The sequence below is a fragment of the Mastomys coucha genome, unplaced genomic scaffold, assembly GCF_008632895.1.
Source record: "Mastomys coucha isolate ucsf_1 unplaced genomic scaffold, UCSF_Mcou_1 pScaffold12, whole genome shotgun sequence".
Classification (NCBI taxonomy): Eukaryota; Metazoa; Chordata; class Mammalia; order Rodentia; family Muridae; genus Mastomys; species Mastomys coucha.
In genome coordinates, this window is record NW_022196894.1 from 49,704,271 (window position 1) to 49,724,058 (window position 19,788).

General features: G+C 37.5%; 1 protein-coding gene across 4 annotated transcripts in view; it reads left to right on the forward strand.

Annotated features, from left to right (window-relative positions):
• Cblb (Cbl proto-oncogene B) overlaps positions 1-19,788 on the forward strand; it is a 177,326-nt gene that overhangs the window by 94,535 nt on the left and 63,003 nt on the right. For all 4 annotated transcript variants that reach the window (XM_031364060.1, XM_031364057.1, XM_031364058.1 and 1 more), the window contains exons 5-9: positions 2,828-2,984; positions 7,927-8,048; positions 11,266-11,403; positions 12,720-12,807; positions 15,341-15,472. In XM_031364060.1, the coding sequence (XP_031219920.1) occupies positions 2,828-2,984; positions 7,927-8,048; positions 11,266-11,403; positions 12,720-12,807; positions 15,341-15,472 (637 nt within the window). The remainder of the gene's footprint in view (positions 1-2,827; positions 2,985-7,926; positions 8,049-11,265; positions 11,404-12,719; positions 12,808-15,340; positions 15,473-19,788) is intronic.

Genomic DNA, 19,788 nt, shown 5'->3' on the forward strand with positions numbered 1-19,788 from the left:
TGGTCTGTCTGACATGTCTTATATATTGAACATTATTTGTATTTGGTCTGCAAGGATGGCCCTGCAGACTAGTTTAATCCCCATGACCAACATTGTAGAAGGAGAGAATCAGCTATGGTGTTTTGTCCTCAGGTACCTCGCTGCCTTCCAGATGCACACACTTGCATGCATGTGCACAGAAATTAAATCCATGTAACAAAAATGAAAATACCTTCCCAGTAGACTTTGATGTTATTCTGTCTGCAGCTAATGTGGTTTATAATGACAGGAGGAAAGTAGAACAAAGTAAATTTTCTGGTGTTGTGAGATACCAAACCTCAAGTTGGCCCCTTTGTGCTTCTCCATGCCTCTGCTTCTCTTCTTTGCCTTTGGTCACTGCCAAGACACACAAATTCATAGATATCTGTGAAACATTTTGCCATCAATATATTTTCACTCTAGCTTCATCTTGCAGCAATTGATGTTCATTTTTGTGAAGTAGACCCCAGGTGCAAGAGTTTGAAAACCCTATTTTTTCTCTTCTTTAAAAATATCTTTGCACTATTCTTCTGTACTTTCCTCATGAAGCTAGCCTGCCCCACCTCCTACCACCCGCTTCTCTTGGAATCTGCTGAGTCCACAAAAGTAGAGGAATGATACGGTAACGATCCGGTGTAGTAAACCAGCCAACTAATGCTCTGGTTTCTCAGCCTTCTTTTCCAGCTTTAATTAAGGTTCTAATGAATATGTACTTGCAGCTTAGGGTTTATCACAAATGAACTATGATCAAATCTCATTACACAACTAGTGTGGTAATGTATCTTTATGTTGGAAATTATTGCTCTGCAGTTGTATGGTAGAGAAAAATTTTAGAAATAGTTGAAATATATATTTTCCTCTAGAATGTCACATGATATTCAAAGTAGATTATAATCTGCATGAATTTTAAATATTGGATATGGTAATTTTAGGGTAACATTAAAATGTTTATCACAACGATTTTATTTGGACTTTATACTTTACACACACAAAAGAGTGAACTTTTCCATTTGGCCTGTTTCTTTACAAGTTTATGCTTTTTAAATAAAATAATAGTGTGCTTTTCTAAAAAAAAAGTTGTGTCTATGTCATTTTGAAATTAGCAGTTCTTTGATCAACATTTTCTCTTCTGCATGTTATGACTTTAGTTCTCTATGTTTGCTAAGTATCGGAAACTTTAATTTGGGAAAGGAATATGTTCCTCCTAGGCAATGCTTTCATGGTCATGCAGTGCAGCTGGCCTAACTACATATCTACACATCTCTATAAATCAATAGCTGCCTAGTATTACTAAAAACTTTCCTTGTGCTTTTATGACACTGCCTTTTGTAAACCTTAATCAGAGTCTGACGTGTGTTTCTCCTAAATGGCGTCTGATGTGGTGCCTCTCTTCAGTTCTCTGTGGTTTCCTGTTTTTTTTCATACATAGATTAAAGTCTTTTGAGGTATTAAGCATCTTAACTTTTTTCTTTAATGGTGCATCACACCTAAGCTTTCGTGCAGGCTTGTCTTGCTAATTTTTTCAGGCTACTTCCCACACACTTGCCTATAATCCCCGTGCTTTGTGTGTCGGCTATTCCATCAACATGGCTTTCTATTTTCCCCATTTGGATCATCAAGGGTTATCAATCCTACGTCCAAAGTGCATGCTCCTCAAAGCCAGAGGTGGTGTTAGGACTTTCCGTAGTTAAATGCCTCCAGCAGCATTGCTAGTTGGTAGATATGGCCCCTCAGTGGCTTTGAGAGACCAGCAGAATCAACACCATTTTGAAACTCATTTTAATTATTCATTCTCCAGCCCCTCCCCAGGCCCACAAATTAACTTAGGTTCCAAATTCTGTGACAATAAGTCCTTTAAATGAATTGGTATATGCTAATGTTTGATTGCTGTAGAAAATGATAATAATACAGAATATCCAAGTTATAACTGTATGTGATCTTTTGTGAGAAAATGAAGATTGAGAGAGCCCAGGGAGATTTTAGCTCATTTCTGCTCAGTTTCTCTAGAGACAATGACAAAGAAAAAACCCAAGATTTAAACATGTGCTATCTTTCTCACACATGCATATAGCTCTTGTGTCCTGTTTTGAAGACTGAAATATAAATGTTTAAAGTATGAATAGTTTCTTCCTTCCATCTATTCATGAGGAGGAACTTGGCATGGTGAAAAGAGGAAAGGGTGCTAAGAAGCAAATGATGGATGTTACAGATTTTCATGGTGGAAAGCAGGCTGGGCAAGGGTTGGGAATTGCTGAGTTCTAGGAATGAGAGACAGACGTTTCTCTGAATCTGTTCACTTAACCTCAGAAGTTCTGAAGTATGTCAGTGCATGACTCATTTAAACTGTTGCCATATGATATATGATAAGATATATTGCTTGGTAGGAAGAGAATAAACAAATTCCTACATGATAGTTTCATTTGTGAGAGAAGCCTTCTAGTTGTATTCATACGAAAGGTCAGAGAGCATGTATTTTTCATCCCTGCAAAAAGCATCTGGAAGGTGGAAGGTGATCGATGATTGATGGTTAACCCGTCTTCGCATAAAGAGTTCAGGATGGCTAATACTTTGACCCTAATGCCCTCTGTTTGATATGCTTTGAGATATCCATGAACTGAAAGAAAAACTAGGATTCTTAGCAAACACAGGATAATCAAGTGAGCATATTCCATGGAGCCTGAATTAAGAACCATATTTTCAACTACTCCAATACAAATATGATACTATTCATGTTTGTGTTGTTGTGCTGTTGTGAAGCTCTGTGTGTCACTCACACCGATTCACTGAGTCCTCCTTTTCCCTTGCACAGAACTATTGTGCCATGGAAAGTCTTCAGACAGTGCCTGCATGAGGTCCATCAGATCAGCTCTGGCCTGGAAGCAATGGCTCTGAAGTCAACCATTGATTTAACTTGCAATGATTACATCTCTGTGTTTGAATTTGATATTTTTACCAGGCTATTTCAGGTAAGATATATACTTATTTAATCTTTCCTCCCTTCCTCCAGAGCTCTGTATAATTTTTTCTGTCATTTACACACAATATACACAAGGGTATGGACAGCAACCTCAGTCGTGGTAGCCAGTTGTTTTATTCACATTAAGTAAGCACTTGGTCGTTCCTCTATGTTTGGAGTGAGTCCTCTGGTACAAGCTTTGTGTATCAGGTCATGTGATCCTGGTAGGTTGCTTATTGGCATTAGTGACTCATGGGAGGAATTGTTTTTCATCCCCTATTTTTTCACTTTGTTAGCCTTTTAGCCCAATGGTTGCTATATTGAAACCTTTATAGTTGGATGTCTGCTAGAATTGTATTCCAACATCTCTTTGGCTGTGGAATTTTTTGGATCAGAAGATAAACAGTAAATAGGCCACTGTTCTACATATATAGTATATTATGGTCTTATAGCTCCTTATAAATTGCTTTTCTCTTTCAATCAGTTGTAAAAGTTATTTTTCCTTATCAATATATATTCTTCATCAGTATATTTTTTAGTTGCTGTATAATACTATATCACAACTTTGAGTCAATATTAATTTATAAAATCTATTCAGTTTGTTTTTCTGCTTTTTCCCATAACATTTTTGTGTTTTTAATATTCATAATTATTTTTACATGATATTCTAAAGCAAGTAGCATAATACTGAGACAGTCTTTTTCTTTTCTTATTTCTTTTATATATCAAAATCAAATTCTCTAAATGCAAAGAATTAAAGTTTGTCTTTTCACAAACTTCAAAATAAAGTTGTGTTTTTTGTATTATCTATGGTGTTGAATTCAAGAACCTACAAAATGAAATCATCCTTATAAAATGCTTACAATTCTAGTTATGATAATTATAGTAAATGTGGTAAAATTGACTAGAAACCAAGCTTGTTTGTACGATAAAGTATTATTTTATACTACAATATAATATATTCTGATTGTAGTATGATTAAGTAAAATGTTAGACTATGAGAGTGGCTTCAGGTTTCACATACTATGGCTTTTTAACTTTACCTCTGGCTGAAAGTCTGATGGAGTGATTTGTGTAACCAGAAAACACTACATGGGGTCAACTTAACAAAACTAAGTAAGAGGAGGCGGACCCCTCTAACAGCACAACTTTACTTTATCACAGTTTAGAAACCATGACTCTACATTGTATGTGGAGCAAAATATAAAGAATGTTAGTTTAAATACTGTCCAAAGTATGTGTTTATTTTAAGTTTTCGGTGGCTTAATGGTTGTTCTCTTTGATGTATATGTGCTGTGAGCCTATTTTTAAATTATTTTTATAATATAACCATAGCCTGTAATTTCAAAAGATAGTAAGAAGCCCTTTAGAAAAACAGTATATTACTCAATACTAATTATTTCCAACTTTAATCTCCTATCTGATCATTTTGTAGAACACAGGCTTTATTTTTAATAGAAATCAAATTATCAGAGTTTTGATTTTTCAACTTGTAATGAAGAAAGCTTAAGTGATTTTCACTGCCAATCCTAACTTCTCCTTAGAGTCTGCTTTTGTTCATTGTTGTAGTCATTTTGGGGGGTGGGTGCCTCTGTATGTGTGTGGGCACGTGTGTGAGTGCGTGTACGTGTGTGTGTGTGTGTGTGTGTGTGTGTGTATGTGTGTGTGCATGCGCGCATGTACATGTGTTAGAGACAGACAGACAGACAGACATTACTGCAGATGACAAATGTGGATGCTAAGTGCTCTAATGTCTCCTTTACACATAAATTGTGTGGAGACAGCTTCATTTTAGTTAAATGCACACCTATACTACTTGACATATGCCCACATTACCTTCTATGTAGTTTCACTTAACAATGGCCAAATAGCCTTAATATTCTGAGGTTTGCTTATCTTGTGTATATTCACTGAGGTGTGAAAAAGAAAGAGAAAGCATAGGGAACATAGTGGTGATAACCTTTCACCTGGGCAGGTTATTGGCAATCATTTGGAAACAGTTCATTGTAGCAGTAACTCACCAAGTCTGAGGAGTCCTCTATTTCTAAGATTCTTCATTCCCTCTGAATATACTCACCGTTTAAATAATTCAACCGTAATCATCAAACATGTGGCTTTAAATAAGAAATGAGTTCTATGATATTTTAACTTTTACTAACCTTTATATTTTACATACAAAATCAGTATTAATATTCTTCAATTCAGTATCATTAAAACTTTCTGTTTATACAGCCTTTATAAGCACCTAAGTTTTTTGTGTTGCTGTAAGTACATAAGCAAGCATGTGTTTGTTGTGACTTGATCATGGTAATTCATTAGTCCGTGATACTTACATCCTGTATTATTGGGGTTTAGTGTTTTCCATAGCATCTGAAACTGAATGAGATGGGGCTTGGGGTCTGAAAGAGAGAGAGTAGTGTGTTCGTGTAGAAAGCAGTGAAGAAAGCCAAGAGATGAAGCGGGAACAGTATAGGAAGTATAGGACCAAGACACCTTTGCTTCCTCCATCCTTATCCGTATGTCCACAGGGAACTTGAGCAAATGCTGTGAACCCGAGAAGGAAGTGGCGAAGTAAGGTGGTCCTCCTAACTCTCTCCCACCTTTCCCCTGCTCTTTCTCCTCTTCAGAGCACCGAGAGGAGCTGTAATAGGAAGATACTATAGTCATGCAGTGAATCCTGGGATCTTTTCCCCCCTCCCTTCCCCGAAGCTGCAAGTTGGTTTCTTCTCCTCACATTTCCCTTATTGCTGGAGAAGCCTGAGCCATTGAGAAATAACTATATTAGTGTTGTGGTGGGTGGAGAATAAGGAAGGGACATTTTAGAGAATATGCTAGTTGAAGTGGAACATCAAGAAGTAGTAGAATAGAGAAGTATTCAAGAGAAAGGAAGCCATCAATTTTGAAGGGAGTGACTAGACGGGTTGAGACCCCTCTTCCAGCCTAAGACAGTGTCTCTTGAATGCACATCAGCACATGCTGTTGTTTATTAACAGCCTTCCAGATTTTTTTGAGGAAAATGGGTTTCCTTAAATCCCAGACAAGTGAGTTATTAAATAACTAAAGGGTTATTTTCTCTCAAGCATTTATTTCTCCTTTTATAAGCTGGTGGCTGGGCGATGACCTCCTAGTGTGTGAATTGGTTTTGTTCACAACACGACAGACTCCTCCTATCACATAAATATTTCTGCACTAAACTGCCCTCTGGCTTAATATCTCTGGGGATGGCCTAACCTTCAATTTCATCTTTTTTTTTTACTTGTATTTTCATCTGTTAATTGATTTAACAGATCTCTTTAAACTTTTGGATTAAAACCGATACATAATTTCAAAAATGTATGGAGACATTAATGTTAGCAGCTATGGTATTGTTTGCTCTTCCCTCTAGCCTTGCCCTCCTCAGATGGTGGGGCAAAACAATAAGATGAAAACCCAAGTGTCTGGCTTGCCTTTTTGACATCAGTTGCCTTTTTGACATGTGCTGATATTTTCCCTAAGTATTGTTTTATGCAATTTCAGTCAAGCCTTAAGAAGAAAATTAAAAACACGCTGTAGTTTTCAAGTGCAGGGCCAGCATCTCTGCTGCTGCTGTTCTCAGAGCTCGTTCCTCACCCAATTAGTTGTGTCAGTGTGACGAGGAAATTCCCTAAAGAGTATTCTTGTTAAGTCAAAAAGACTAAACAGCTCTTTATTACTAAATTATTCTTTCTTGTTATCCTCATTGTAAGGGACAAGGTCCTTGCAGAATTCTGCCTTATATGCCAGAAATACGAACACGTTTCAAAACAAATGAAAGCCCGAGCGAACTTGCCTAGCATAATCAGGCCGGGCGCCTGTTTCAGCAGCTTGAAGTTGGTGACATGAGACACCTCCTCTCTTTTTTTACATAGAAGATTTGAGTGAAGAGTCTGGCAGAACAGATGGAGTGTGCTGCCAGTGCTTTGGGATAAATGTAGCATCAGCCCTCAAAGTATTGGAGACATGATTCATCCACACCCTGCAGCAAAGTTGCCTGTTACTGGCTGCCTTTAGTCTCTTGCCGAGGTACCTGGAGAGACACCTAATTAGATTAAGAGAGATTGATGGGAAACACATGTTTTTGTGAAAAGTTTTCTTCTCACTGAGCTTACTTTCAATCCCTAAACCTTTCCCAGGTCCATAACTGAACTAGGATAAAGCAAGTGTGAGGTCTGGAACCTGTTATCCCAGAAGGAACCTCCCCTCTAAAGCAAGGCGGCCTAAGTGCAACCATAGCAACCTGATTACCATGTATCTGATGCTGCTTGAGTGACTGGGATCCAGGCCTGAGCAGCACAGGAATGCTCCTTGGCCTTACGTGACTTGTGGTTATTGTGTAACCTTTTCCAGAACACTGAACTTTTGTAACATGGTTTCCTGTTATATGAGGCATCTGAGGGAGAAGCAGCAGTGGACAAAACAGATGGGAAAGATGTAGACTATGGCGAGAGATAATTTTAGGTAGGAGGGTCTAAGAGGGCCTCATTGAAGAAGAGTTGGTTGGCAGTTGATTGGTTGGAAAACTCACAGACTATGAGGTAGGGGAGGGTTTTGAATTTGAGACTACACCAAGAAAAGCCCAAGTGATAGTGCTGCCAACATGTAGAAAGGCAACTGAGGATCCAGCCTCAAGTCCAGTTGGTCAATATTTCATTTTGTATTAATCATAAGTTATATATTAGGGGTCTACTGTGTGAGGAACACGTGGCTTTCCTCTTGCCCTCTCTGTTCTACTCCTAAGAAACATGTTTTCTGCTTAAACATGTTTCTGTAAAAACCCAAAAGCTATTGCCTGTTTGTCATTGTTTACAAAGGTTGATCTAAGGCTCACATTCACCTAAAAAATATCAAGGAGACTTTCTTTCCCTAAGCATGTGAAACAATGTCATTGGCGTGGGTTCTCTGGGTAATTGCTTTCCATTTATTTATGTGTTTAGCCCTGGGGCTCTATTTTACGGAATTGGAACTTCTTAGCTGTGACACACCCGGGGTACATGGCATTTCTCACGTATGATGAAGTTAAAGCTCGTCTACAGAAATACAGCACCAAGCCTGGAAGGTAAGAGCCAAGCGTTAATACTGGGTGCTCTCCTTACGGGGAAAACGCCCTGCTGTTCACGGCTATGAAAATTGGTCATAGCCTCCAACGGCAAGATTCTATGGGAAAGGGGGAGACTGAAAGGGTACATTTTAATTGAGCCTTTAAATTGATACATTGACTTTTGACATTGCCGTTAAGAGGAAAGTGATGTTAATAAGTTTAAAGATTCTGTTATCCTCAGTTCTCTTTCTCAAATCAGTCTGGGATGTTTTAATAGTAGTCGTGGTGGGTATACAGTGTTCCTGTTTAAACTGGTATATGTATAATTGAACACGAATATTGTACTTAAGACAGAATTAAGTTTACTTTTGTGTGCATTATTTTAGCATAGTGTTGAGTAGTTCCAGGTAGTAGCTATGACTAAACAGAATAATGTATGTACATAAGTACATAAAAGTATATGAATTTACAGTTACCTTCCAAACTAATCCCATGCCCTGGTCCGTTTGGCATGACCCCCTTTTTACACCTTCAAAGTGTTATGTTTTGCTTTTCAAATGACTAACCCGAATGACTGTCAGAGGACTTGGTTTCTAGTCAGCTCTGCCAGCGTCATCCAAGAAGTCACCCCTAACTGTGGCAAATAAGAGACTGGAAAAAAAATCCATCTTTGTCAGCTCAGAAGATGTTCTCCCATGTGGCACCTAAAATGTGTGTTAGGCACACAGTCAATGATATCTAAGCCATAAGAGGCATAGTCCTGGGGACAGTATCAGTGACATCAGAGACCTGCTCTGAAAGGCGTTACATTTTAGAGTTGATCACTGTACCATTGGACTGTTCCATTTTTATGTGAAAATGTTTTCTTTTCTAAGTCTGCATTTTCTGCTAGTCATCTGTATTTGGCTTAGTATTATTGAGCTTGGCCTTTGATACAGTCTTCTTAAGTCAAAGCCAAGAATTTTAACTCCTTCTCTGATAATGAAAATGCTCATATTTTTAAAGATTTAATATGACATATTCAAAGAAGCTAGTTGTACAAAAAACCAGTCTGAGTCCCATTGAAGCCCTTTCTGTAAAACCTACAGATGGGACTCTTCTGACCCAGAGCAGTGGTCAGATAATTTTCATATTTTCCAAAGTTTAGATGAATCATTTTGTTTCACTCAAAGTTTACTCCGTGAAACCAATACTAATAGCAAATTATAATATGTGAGGTGTGCTTTTACTATTTAAAATGAATAGAAAAACCTCCTTATAAACAGATAATCACTTGTTTTATAAAATATCCATCTAAGCTGCCCTTTCTTGCATATTTGTGAAATTGCCAGGTTTTGGTAAACATCTTTCTTTTTACATTGTTTCATGATGGTGCTTCTAAAATCAGTCATTACAGAGGAGTTCAAGCCCCTCTCCACAAAGTGTGCCGCTAGTAACTTTGTGAGAACCACAGATGGCAGTTAAGACCGAAGTAATTCTCTGAGCTAAGCTTCTGCTCGGTTCCATTTGCTCAACAACGTTAAGTCATTTGCTGCTGCCCCTCGTGCGGGTAGCTATTCCCACCTTCCTTGGGAAGAAGTAAGCTTACTTTCAGCTGTCCTACCTTGATCTTGACCTTGATGATAAAGTGGTGACACCATCTATTACGCAATGAAGTTTGGAATTGCATGCTTCATTTTAGCATCACATTCCATGTGTTTTCTAAAATACATAGTACCCACCATCTCTGAGATTTCTACATTTTGTTCTTTATTTGAAAGTATTATGTGCATTTTTTAGCAAGATTTTTTTTATTGAGAATAATTATTTACTGAGTGTTATGTATGAACACCATGGGCATGCAGGTACCCCTAGAGGTCAGAAAGGGATCACATATCCTGGGACTGAAGTTACAGGTGGTGTAAAACAGCTTGGTGTAGTTGGTGAGAACCAAACCTAGGTCCTCTGCCAGAACAGTAGATGTCCTTAACTGCTGGCCTGTTTCTCCATTTTTTAATGTAACAAGTAATCTTCCAAATTATAATTAATTACTCTATATTATCTGAGAACAATTTTCATAATATAGCATTTGTCTGATTCTGATATTTTTCTGTTTCTGATTAATAATACCAGTAATTTATATGTCACTACTTTATCATCAGGGTCACTTAGGAGAATCAGTTTATACTAATTTGAAAATCCCCTTCTGGGAACTCTTTCAACAAACTCCTTTTTTTTGTTCAGAGCCTGATTTTCTTATTAATTGAAATGTAATTGTACTCTTTGCCATACGAAGTTATTAAATGCAACGACAAACCATCCTGTGTGATAAACTATAGCAGCATATGAAGTTTTTTTAGTGTACTATTTATCAATAACTAAAATATGAGAAACTTTTCTTGCTTTTTTGCCCTGATGTATGCATTCGTATAACAACTTAAATATAGCTAGTAGTAACATAACTAATTTTTGGTCTGATTGATGGATAGATTGTACAATCCAGATACTAATATCTTGATTGCAAGATTGAATGGCATACAATCCTATAAAGCGGGATAATGTACTGAAATAAATAAATGATGATGGATTTAAAGTCACACAAGTACTTCTTTTATTGGAAATTAATTTAAGAAATTTATCACTCATTTGAATGACCAGTGTTTGAATTATGTTTGCTGCCTATGAAAAAGATTTGAATGGCAGGTTGGATAGAAGCTATGAATTTATCATGTGTGCTTTGTAATTGATATAGTTCAGCTCTTTTGAGATTTGTTTAAAGATGAATCACTGAAATGGCTTGCAAGAAAACATTAAACAAGTCTGTGACCAAATTTTAATGCCTAAATGGTAAAGTAATGTATTGGATTTCTGTGTCAGTTTACTTGGTGGGTAAATTAATTGTTTAGCTATTTACTTCATTTTATCCTTTTCCAAAGATGATTTATGTCACATCTGTATCATAGCAGCCACATCCCCACACATCTCTGTGATGGCAGTAATAAATCTCTTGGTAGTTTCCAGCCTCATTTATTTTAAATAGAACTCTGGAAATACTTAAATGAACAAGAATTATTATCAGTGTTTCTTACACAGATTGATACTAGTGAGGTACAGTAGTGTTAAATTGTGGGAAAGGATAGAAATTTCTATCAGGAGTTATAACTGATTCTGCTCAAGAAGACAAAATATTAACAAATTGTTTAGTGGTTGGCATGCCTCTGAGTTTGAACGAGCATCTTTTTATCATGTTTCATAGCTACATTTTCCGGTTAAGCTGCACTCGGCTGGGACAATGGGCCATTGGCTATGTGACTGGGGACGGTAATATCCTACAGACCATACCTCACAACAAGCCCCTGTTCCAAGCCCTGATTGATGGTAGCAGGGAAGGCTTGTAAGTATGAGCAATTCTTTCAACTTGCAAATTTGAAAAGTAGAGACTGCCTAGGCATACAGCAGATAGTAAGGATAATGATCTCATAGTTTGCGGTTTACCTTAAGACGAAGCAATAGCAATAGACGTGCCTTCAGTCTATTACTCATGCCTAAGCTGCAATTTTATGACCATAATTGTATAAAGCAGACACATTCCAACATCAAAAAGCATTGCTAAAACATAAAAGTACTCTTAAAGTCTTTGTATAAACTATTACTACTTCAGAGTAGTTCATTTCTGTTACTTTGTGTAAAGCTAAATTGAGGCTGCCTTTGCACTGAGTACTAGATTCTTCCTTCCTAAGTCAAAACTCACTGCTCTGTCTGTCACTGTAGGACAATATTCGGTCCTATAACTCCAGTTTTCTCTTTGTCTACTGTATTTTCTAATATTGATTACTCTACTGTTTGTAGACACTTCATTTAAAGAAGAAAAACTTTATAAATTTTGCAGACTTTTTCATTAAAATAGTCACTACTACACATTTATAAACTTTTATTAGCTCTACAATATAGAAGAATGTTCAACAGGATTAACCATGAGTTATAATCACTTTTATTGAACTAGTTATACCAGAAATAACATTGCAGTCATGTTTTACTGAAAATGACTTTTAATGACAATAAACTTGATTTTCAGTATGCTTATGAAAAAAAATTCCTTATTGTAGCTTTAGGTCAAGTTTGAGTCTTAGTAGAAATCCTTGATCTGCAAACCTGTCTGTGTGGCTTTATTGAAGTCAGTGAAATGTGGAATTGTCATATTTTCCAGTTTTTCTGACATGTATGTGCATATATTACAAGGTGCACATTTGGGCATCATGTGTATGTGTGCTTATCAGCAGGAGGGAAAGACAGGGAGACTGGGAAGGGCACCGTGGGAGAGCTTCATTATTCAGGGCATGGCTACAGCTTAATTCTGTTTCTCTCCTTGGGATTTTTAACATGGCATAAATATGATGTAGTTTTGATGCTTCCAAGAACTGCAAGCAGAGGTTGACCTAAGCGGTTTTAGAATAGGGCATAATTCACTACTAAATTAACTTTTTAACTATATGAGGACTGTATTATTAACCTATTTTAATTAAAATTATTATAGTAGATTAGTTTATATTATGCATTTCCTACAACTGAAAAAAAGCAGCGCAAGAATTTGGTGTTGATTTATGGGAAAAGGACAAATGAAAATGTGAGTTTTAATATAGAAGACTCTGATTAGACTGAATGCCCAGAAGTCTCATATATTAAAATAATAAGGTTTCTGTTTCAATTCAGTTATCTTTATCCTGATGGGCGAAGCTATAACCCCGATTTAACCGGATTATGTGAACCTACACCTCATGATCATATAAAAGTTACACAGGTAAGGATAATTTTTGGAAACACAATTAATACGTACCTATACCACCTCGGAAATAAATGTGAACTTCTACCTACATTGTGTTCAAAAGCATGCCCCAGTGTTTAACATAACATCAGGAATTTTGAGAGTAGGAGTGCATTTTGATTTCTTTCAGATAAATTTCTTGTTAGTGATAATGCTTGCAGTCTAATATTGATATATAATCTAGAGAAAGACAAATCACAGATGTAAGGACAGAACTGAATTAAAACCAAAACGGTTAAGAGATAATATTTTTGTGTCAAGGTTTTAAATGTCAAAGGTATACTGGAAGAACATTGAAGATGATAATTAAAATTTTATAAACCCAGTCTCATACCTCTTAAGTGAGAACAGGGTAAACTCTTTACGTAATTCTTTGTAAAGATAAAAATCTAAATAAAAACATCTTTGGTCATGTGTTGGTATATGTATGGTATGCCATCTGTATCTTTCCTGTTTACAGGAGGATCTGCACCAGTATTCACTGTAGTGTTCTCCACAAAGCAGCAGATTAAAATACTAAGACATTAGTAATGGGTTGAATCATCCATCTACGGCTGCTCACTGTGGTTGTATGGTGAACAGCCGAAGAGCAGAAGCCATGAGTACTCACTGGGAACTTCTGCCTCTTGTTCTATACAAATCTCTATTGATTCAGAACTTAAGTATATACTATATCAGCTGTAAAACTTACATTGTATAAGTTCACTTTTTAAATACAAGCTGCCAAAAATGAAGGTGCAGGTGGGCATTTCCAGAGATGCCAAACAAGAAACGTTCAACAGAGGAATTCTTGAGGAAGTGAGGAGAGCTTGAAGGGGGAGGGGCTTGCACACGGTTTGGCTAAATCTATTTTTATTTCGCATCTCAAATATGTTCATACATTGATAAACAGTAAACGTCAAAGGTGGTAGAAAAATGTTTATGGGTTTTAGTGTCCACAGTCTTGATATGCTGAAGTATGAGAGACACCCAGCGTGTATGTGTATTGTTCATGGAAGGCATTTCATATATGACTGCCATTCCTGTCAATGTATAACTGTTTTATAGTGTATTTTCTAGTATGTATAAAGAGATACTAATGAGAGGTCATTCCTCTTTCTGAATCCTCTTTGTAAAAACAAAACTGGCTGGGCATGACTTCAGTAGACAAAACACCTTCCTGACATAACTGAGCTCTTCAGTTCGAACCCCAGTGCTACAAAAATAAATCAACAGAACTATACAGAAATCTTCTGAAATAGTGCAATCTGTTAGGTTTCACATAAAATAGTCTTTCTTCTAAGAATGCAGTACGTTCCCTGCTTGTGACTTGAGTGTGCTGTAATTGCAGACTGAATTGGGCAACTCTCAGTGCTAGTTCAGGATGCTCAACCATTCATAACTTGTTGTGGATTATTCAGTAATAATTCTTTTCCACTTTCTTTCATTTCCTTGTCCTTATTTAGTGTACTAAATATCAGGCAAATATCATAGTGGATGAGACTTGTATGCATCCATGCATGTGTTTTTCAAATAACTTATACAACTTCCTACTTACATATCTACATATCTATCTAGGGAGAATATGTGTGGTTTGTAATCACCCTGGGCTTTGGAGTTCTCCATCTCTTTTATGTATGTATGTATATATTTATGCACCACAAGAACATAACAAAGTTTTAGTAATCACACAATAAGAACTACCGTTTATGTATTCTACTCATGCATTGCTGTTTGTATGCATTCATTTCACTAAAGCAGGACATAACTTTGACAAACTCATAAACAGATCTTGGATGTACTTTTTTTTTTTTTAACATTTACTAGTCTTTGTTTTCATTTTCACACAGAATCTTCAGGATTTGTTCACTGAGATTCAGTGTGCCAAACATTGTAAAATTGACTCGGCCCGTGTTTCATTGCTCAGATGGTTACTTTTTACATACTTCAGAGTTGGAAACTTACTCTTGAATTTGAGAGAAATACCTGAAACTCATGGTGACCAAACACTATGCTTGCAGTTGTAGACTACAATAAATCAGACAGCACACACAAGCGTGAGAAATGACCATTGCTTATCCTTCATCCTCAGATCCTAAAGATGCCTAAGAAATAAAATGTAATATACAGATAGCACTTGCTCAGTTTGGCAGTGTAGATAAACAAGAAAACAAAACAAGAAAAAGAAAAGACCCAGTCATTTGTATTGCCATCCTAAAACTGTAGGTATTATATGTTGCTATTAAAGTGAGTTCTTTCTTAAAGTAATAGCATAAAACATTAAATAACCCAGAGTATTAAAAAAAAGAACTTACATATAAATTGGTGCCAAGAGCTCAGGCGTTGTATAAATTGATTTTGTAGACCAAATTGTGAATATCAATTTAAAATGTGTCCTTAAATGGTAACAGAATTCTAACAAGTTCAAGTGTGGGATACTTACTGTAAGTCATTGTATTTTAGGGAATTCAATGTGAATACTTCATGCTAGAAAACCATTAACCGTCAGCCCTTCTTCCCTATGTTACAGGAACAATATGAACTTTATTGTGAAATGGGATCTACTTTTCAGCTCTGCAAGATCTGTGCAGAGAATGACAAAGATGTCAAGATTGAGCCTTGCGGGCATCTGATGTGCACTTCGTGCCTTACTGCGTGGCAGGTACTGCTGATTCCTCTGGCCCACTCACTCTTTCCCTCTCAGCCTTCTACATCTTTCTGACTCAGGAAGTAATACTCAGAACTGTTTTATCTAAAATAGTGATTTATATTAAAATAAAATCTTACTGTCTTGAATGCATAAAATTGATAGTTTTGCTATGTTTTGTATTTTGTTTCTTTTGTGTGTATAAGTTAAGTTCCTGTTGATTATAAGTGGTTCTGCGTCTGTCTTGCCGTTAATGTCATGATGATGCAGACAGATAGTAATTTATTGGGTGAGCACATTCAGTCGACTCAGGCCATGCTTCTGGGGAGTTTTTGAAGCACAGTGTACCACAGTAGATACATCTTATGCTGCTGTTGTCAATCAAATTTCTCTTCTCCTGAGCCATGGTTCATGTCACACATGTTTATGGTTGCTTTAATGAGGCCAAAACAGGGGAATCAGAGAAATAAGTCTTTGAAGCAGTTTCTACCCAAACAGGCAATTTCCAATTTTGAAAAACTTAATCAAAGACTAACCTCGTTCCTGTTCGTGGGTAGTCAGTCACTGAATACAAAATGAATCGGTGTTTTAGAATGACGCCATGAAAAGGCTGTTTTCCCCCAGTGATCCTTTTTGCTGTGCTTTAACTGCTGTAAAAGTTGGGGATTTAAAACGGTTATTTTGACACGATCCAGTTTTAACTATCTGAGAGACTATTTTCATCAAGCCATCTTGCAATTTGCTCTTTAATGGAGCCATGTTAAAACTAGCAGTATCTTGCTGTAATTTGGGAATCAAAACGTTTAATTTTTAAACCTTAGTCCTCTCATTCTTTGGTCATCACTTTCTAACCCTGGACTTCTGATGTAAGGGGAAATGGATCAGTGGCGGGGGCAAAGGGTATGAAGAAAGCTGTTAGAGGGTGATGGTACCTGTTGAACAAGTGAAATAACTTTCACAATTTCTGTCCCTATCTGAAGAGACTTTAAAAAGGTGGGCGGATCAAGGAGTCAATGAAGTCTAGCTAATTGAGGTTTCCACACCCCTCTCACAGGCATCAATCTCACAGGCATCAGTGTCACCCAGGCATCAATCTCACAGGCATCAGTGTCACCCCAGGCATCAGTCTCACAGGCATCAGTGTCACCCAGGCATCAGTGTCACAGGCATCAGTGTCACCCCAGGCATCAGTGTCACCCCAGGCATCAGTCTCACAGGCATCAGTGTCACCCAGGCATCAGTGTCACCCAGGCATCAGTGTCACCCAGGCATCAGTGTCACCCCAGGCATCAGTGTCACCCAGGCATCAGTGTCACCCAGGCATCAGTGTCACCCAGGCAACCTGCTCAGCATCTCTATGGCTGTCTTCTCCAACATGCTTTTAGTTTCTATGGTTAAGTTTTCTTGATAACCTTGCTCACATTTCTTGCAACCTATTCATTTTAAAGATGAATCTGCACAGTACAGGGAGGAAGGAAGTGACTTGGTGTGACATCAGGAAGAGTTGTTCTCCACCGATGGGTACCACCCACCTTGCTGCTTCTGTTAACGGCCATCATTCTGTAAACTTAGCAAGGCCTTCTTGAGAATGACTTGCAATAAATTTTGATTTGCCAGCAAAGTCAGAGTCTTCTCTACCTTGGGGGATTTCAGACAAACTGGTATGAAGTGTGCCGTTGATCTTTCACCTCCCCTGACTGCTTGTGAAGGAGTATTTAGGTCTGCTTCGCCTGACACCCATTCAGGATGACAGGATGAGTGCTGAACTGAGAAGAACCCAAGTGGTATCCCTTCAGTCTAGTAATGGGGTTCTGATGCATTCCTGGGAGTGGGAAAAAAAGAGCTGCTTTTTTTTTTAAGGGATGCATAAATTTAGGATAGTGCACACCTGAGGCCTCAAATCTGTAATATGGCCATATTATGCATTATGGGATTGACATGTTTGATCTAGTGCTGTGCTTTCTATCGGGAAGGTGGGTTAATGTAGTTCTATTTGTTTTTTTTTTTTTTTTTTTTTTTTTTTTTTTTTTTTTTTTTTTTTTTTTTTTTTTTGGTTTTTTCGAGACAGGGTTTCTCTGTATAGCCCTGGCTGTCCTGGAGCTCACCCTGTAGACCAGGCTGGCCTCGAACTCAGAAATCCGCCTGCCTCTGCCTCCCAAGTGCTGGGAATAAAGGCGCGCGCCACCACGCCCGGCTTGTAGTTCTATTTGTTTGATGCGAATGAAAGCTGTTGTTTAATGCACTTTACAAATGTCACTTACATTGTAGCCCAAGGTGGTTTTTAAAATGTATGCCTGAGTGTAAAACAAGAAAAAGTGTGTTAATTCTGTATACTTTTTGAAGGACTGCTTTTTTTTCTTCTTCAGCTTTTTGTAAAGCTTTGTCTCAGTCTGCTGTGTAACAGGGCATGGGATCAGTTCCAGCTTCTTCCTCCTATATTTCTGATGCCCTGCCCTTCACACCACCACAGCTTTGTGTGTAGTTCCTCTTTCTAGCTGATAATCAGTTCCCGGATGCCTTGCATACATTTTCGTATTGATGTTAGAGACCTTACATGTAGATATGTCCAGTAGTGTTCATAAATTATTAGCCCTTACTGTTTCCCCTTTTAATGCTTAGCGACTTCTCTGTTTCAGTGTTAGAAATTGAGGAAGTGCATACATGATTAAGCACTGTAGACAGTTAGGAGGAAATTAGTAGAAGTTACTTCAAAAAGTACTAATAAATTAATAACTTCTTAAGTAAAATTTTAAAAAGTAACTGTTTCAAGTGTGTTCATGAAATTGAAGTAAGTGTCCCACAAAATTACACTTCCACCACTAGTGAGTACTGTTATCCTAAACTGATGGTCAGATTTTGCATATAGACAAAAAAATTGGCAAAATTTTGATATCTCCTCACAAAAACAGTATTTTAATAAACATTCTGGTTCAATTTGTATGACTCTCTATATACGCTTCTTCCTAGTTATATTGTAAACATTTCTATGTATACCCATTTGCTGTCTAGAGTATGTATGGGTTTCTGATACAGGGATCCTTTTGCCTATTCCTGTACGGGCATGTAGGTGGTTACCCAATGGGTGATTCTCATGTCAGATGCTATGAAGGAAAGGGGGGGCATGAGATTGTTCTAACTGGACAGTGCTGTAACCATTGATGGAAACCTCATGGAGTGCTTGTCCTAGACAATTCTTCATCAAAAGACATTGCCTTTCCTAGACCTTGGCTTCCTCTCTCCCTGAGAATGTGCCTTAAAACTTGTAGCCACAGATCCATGTGTTCAGTACTGTGGACGTTGAACCCTATTATTTCCCTCTGCCGCTAGCTGAGCCTCTGGCACAGATAACCACAAGACCTGGCTTCTACTTACTGTGTTCTCTCAAGGAATATTTGCAGTGATGTCTGATGCACACTCTCTTCATTCTTAAATTATTTGTCATTTGGACATGGCTTGAAATTCCTAAAGTGCCAGTCTGGAATCACTGCATCTCCATGGGGTATCAGTAGTGAAAACTCAATAGTTAGTAAATGTGTCTACTTTTGGGTAAGGAGCATTCCCACATGTACATACAGATGACACTTAATGTGCCCTGCTGACTAGGATATCTGTGGGCAAAGCTTTCCAGTTAGTGCATGGGCAGCAGTAGTGTGTGATCCTTTAGACATGTTACTAAAAAAAGTTTCCTTTATTAAAAACAAGTGTTACCACTTTAATTCAATTAAAACATAGTGGCAAAACATTCAGTCACTACCCCTGTTGGGAATCTCAGTTTGAGGCTCACTGGATTTAACTGATTGTGGGTGCCTGAGCAGAACACAGCTATAGAACTTTCTTTCATTCTGTAATATATTGTCAGACCTTGCATCTAAAGTTACAGATTTACTGGTAGATTTCTGAGTGCTGGAACTCTGGGCTGAAAGGCAGGCTGTAACAGATGTCTATCTTTTTACTTTGCCTGTGTTCCAGAATGATACAGTACAGGGTCTTTTTTTTTTTTTTTCCTTTTTTTCTTTAAAGCTGTTTTACTTCATCTGATTGGCCACTGTAAAGCCTTATAAAAAGTTAAGCTTTTAAGGTAAACCATGCACAGAAAAAAAAAAACAAACCATCATTGTGGTTACTCAGGAACAATACCCTTTGATAGAAATCAACCTGGACACTTCAACATCTGCTCCCCACGAAAGCAAGCCTGTCGCTTTGACTATTATTTTAAGGATTCTCTCTCTCTCTCTCTCTCTCTCTCTCTCTCTCTCTCTCTTCTAACTTTTATTGCATTATTATGAGAAAAGTTACATGATTTCAATTTATCTGAATTTGTTAACATTTAA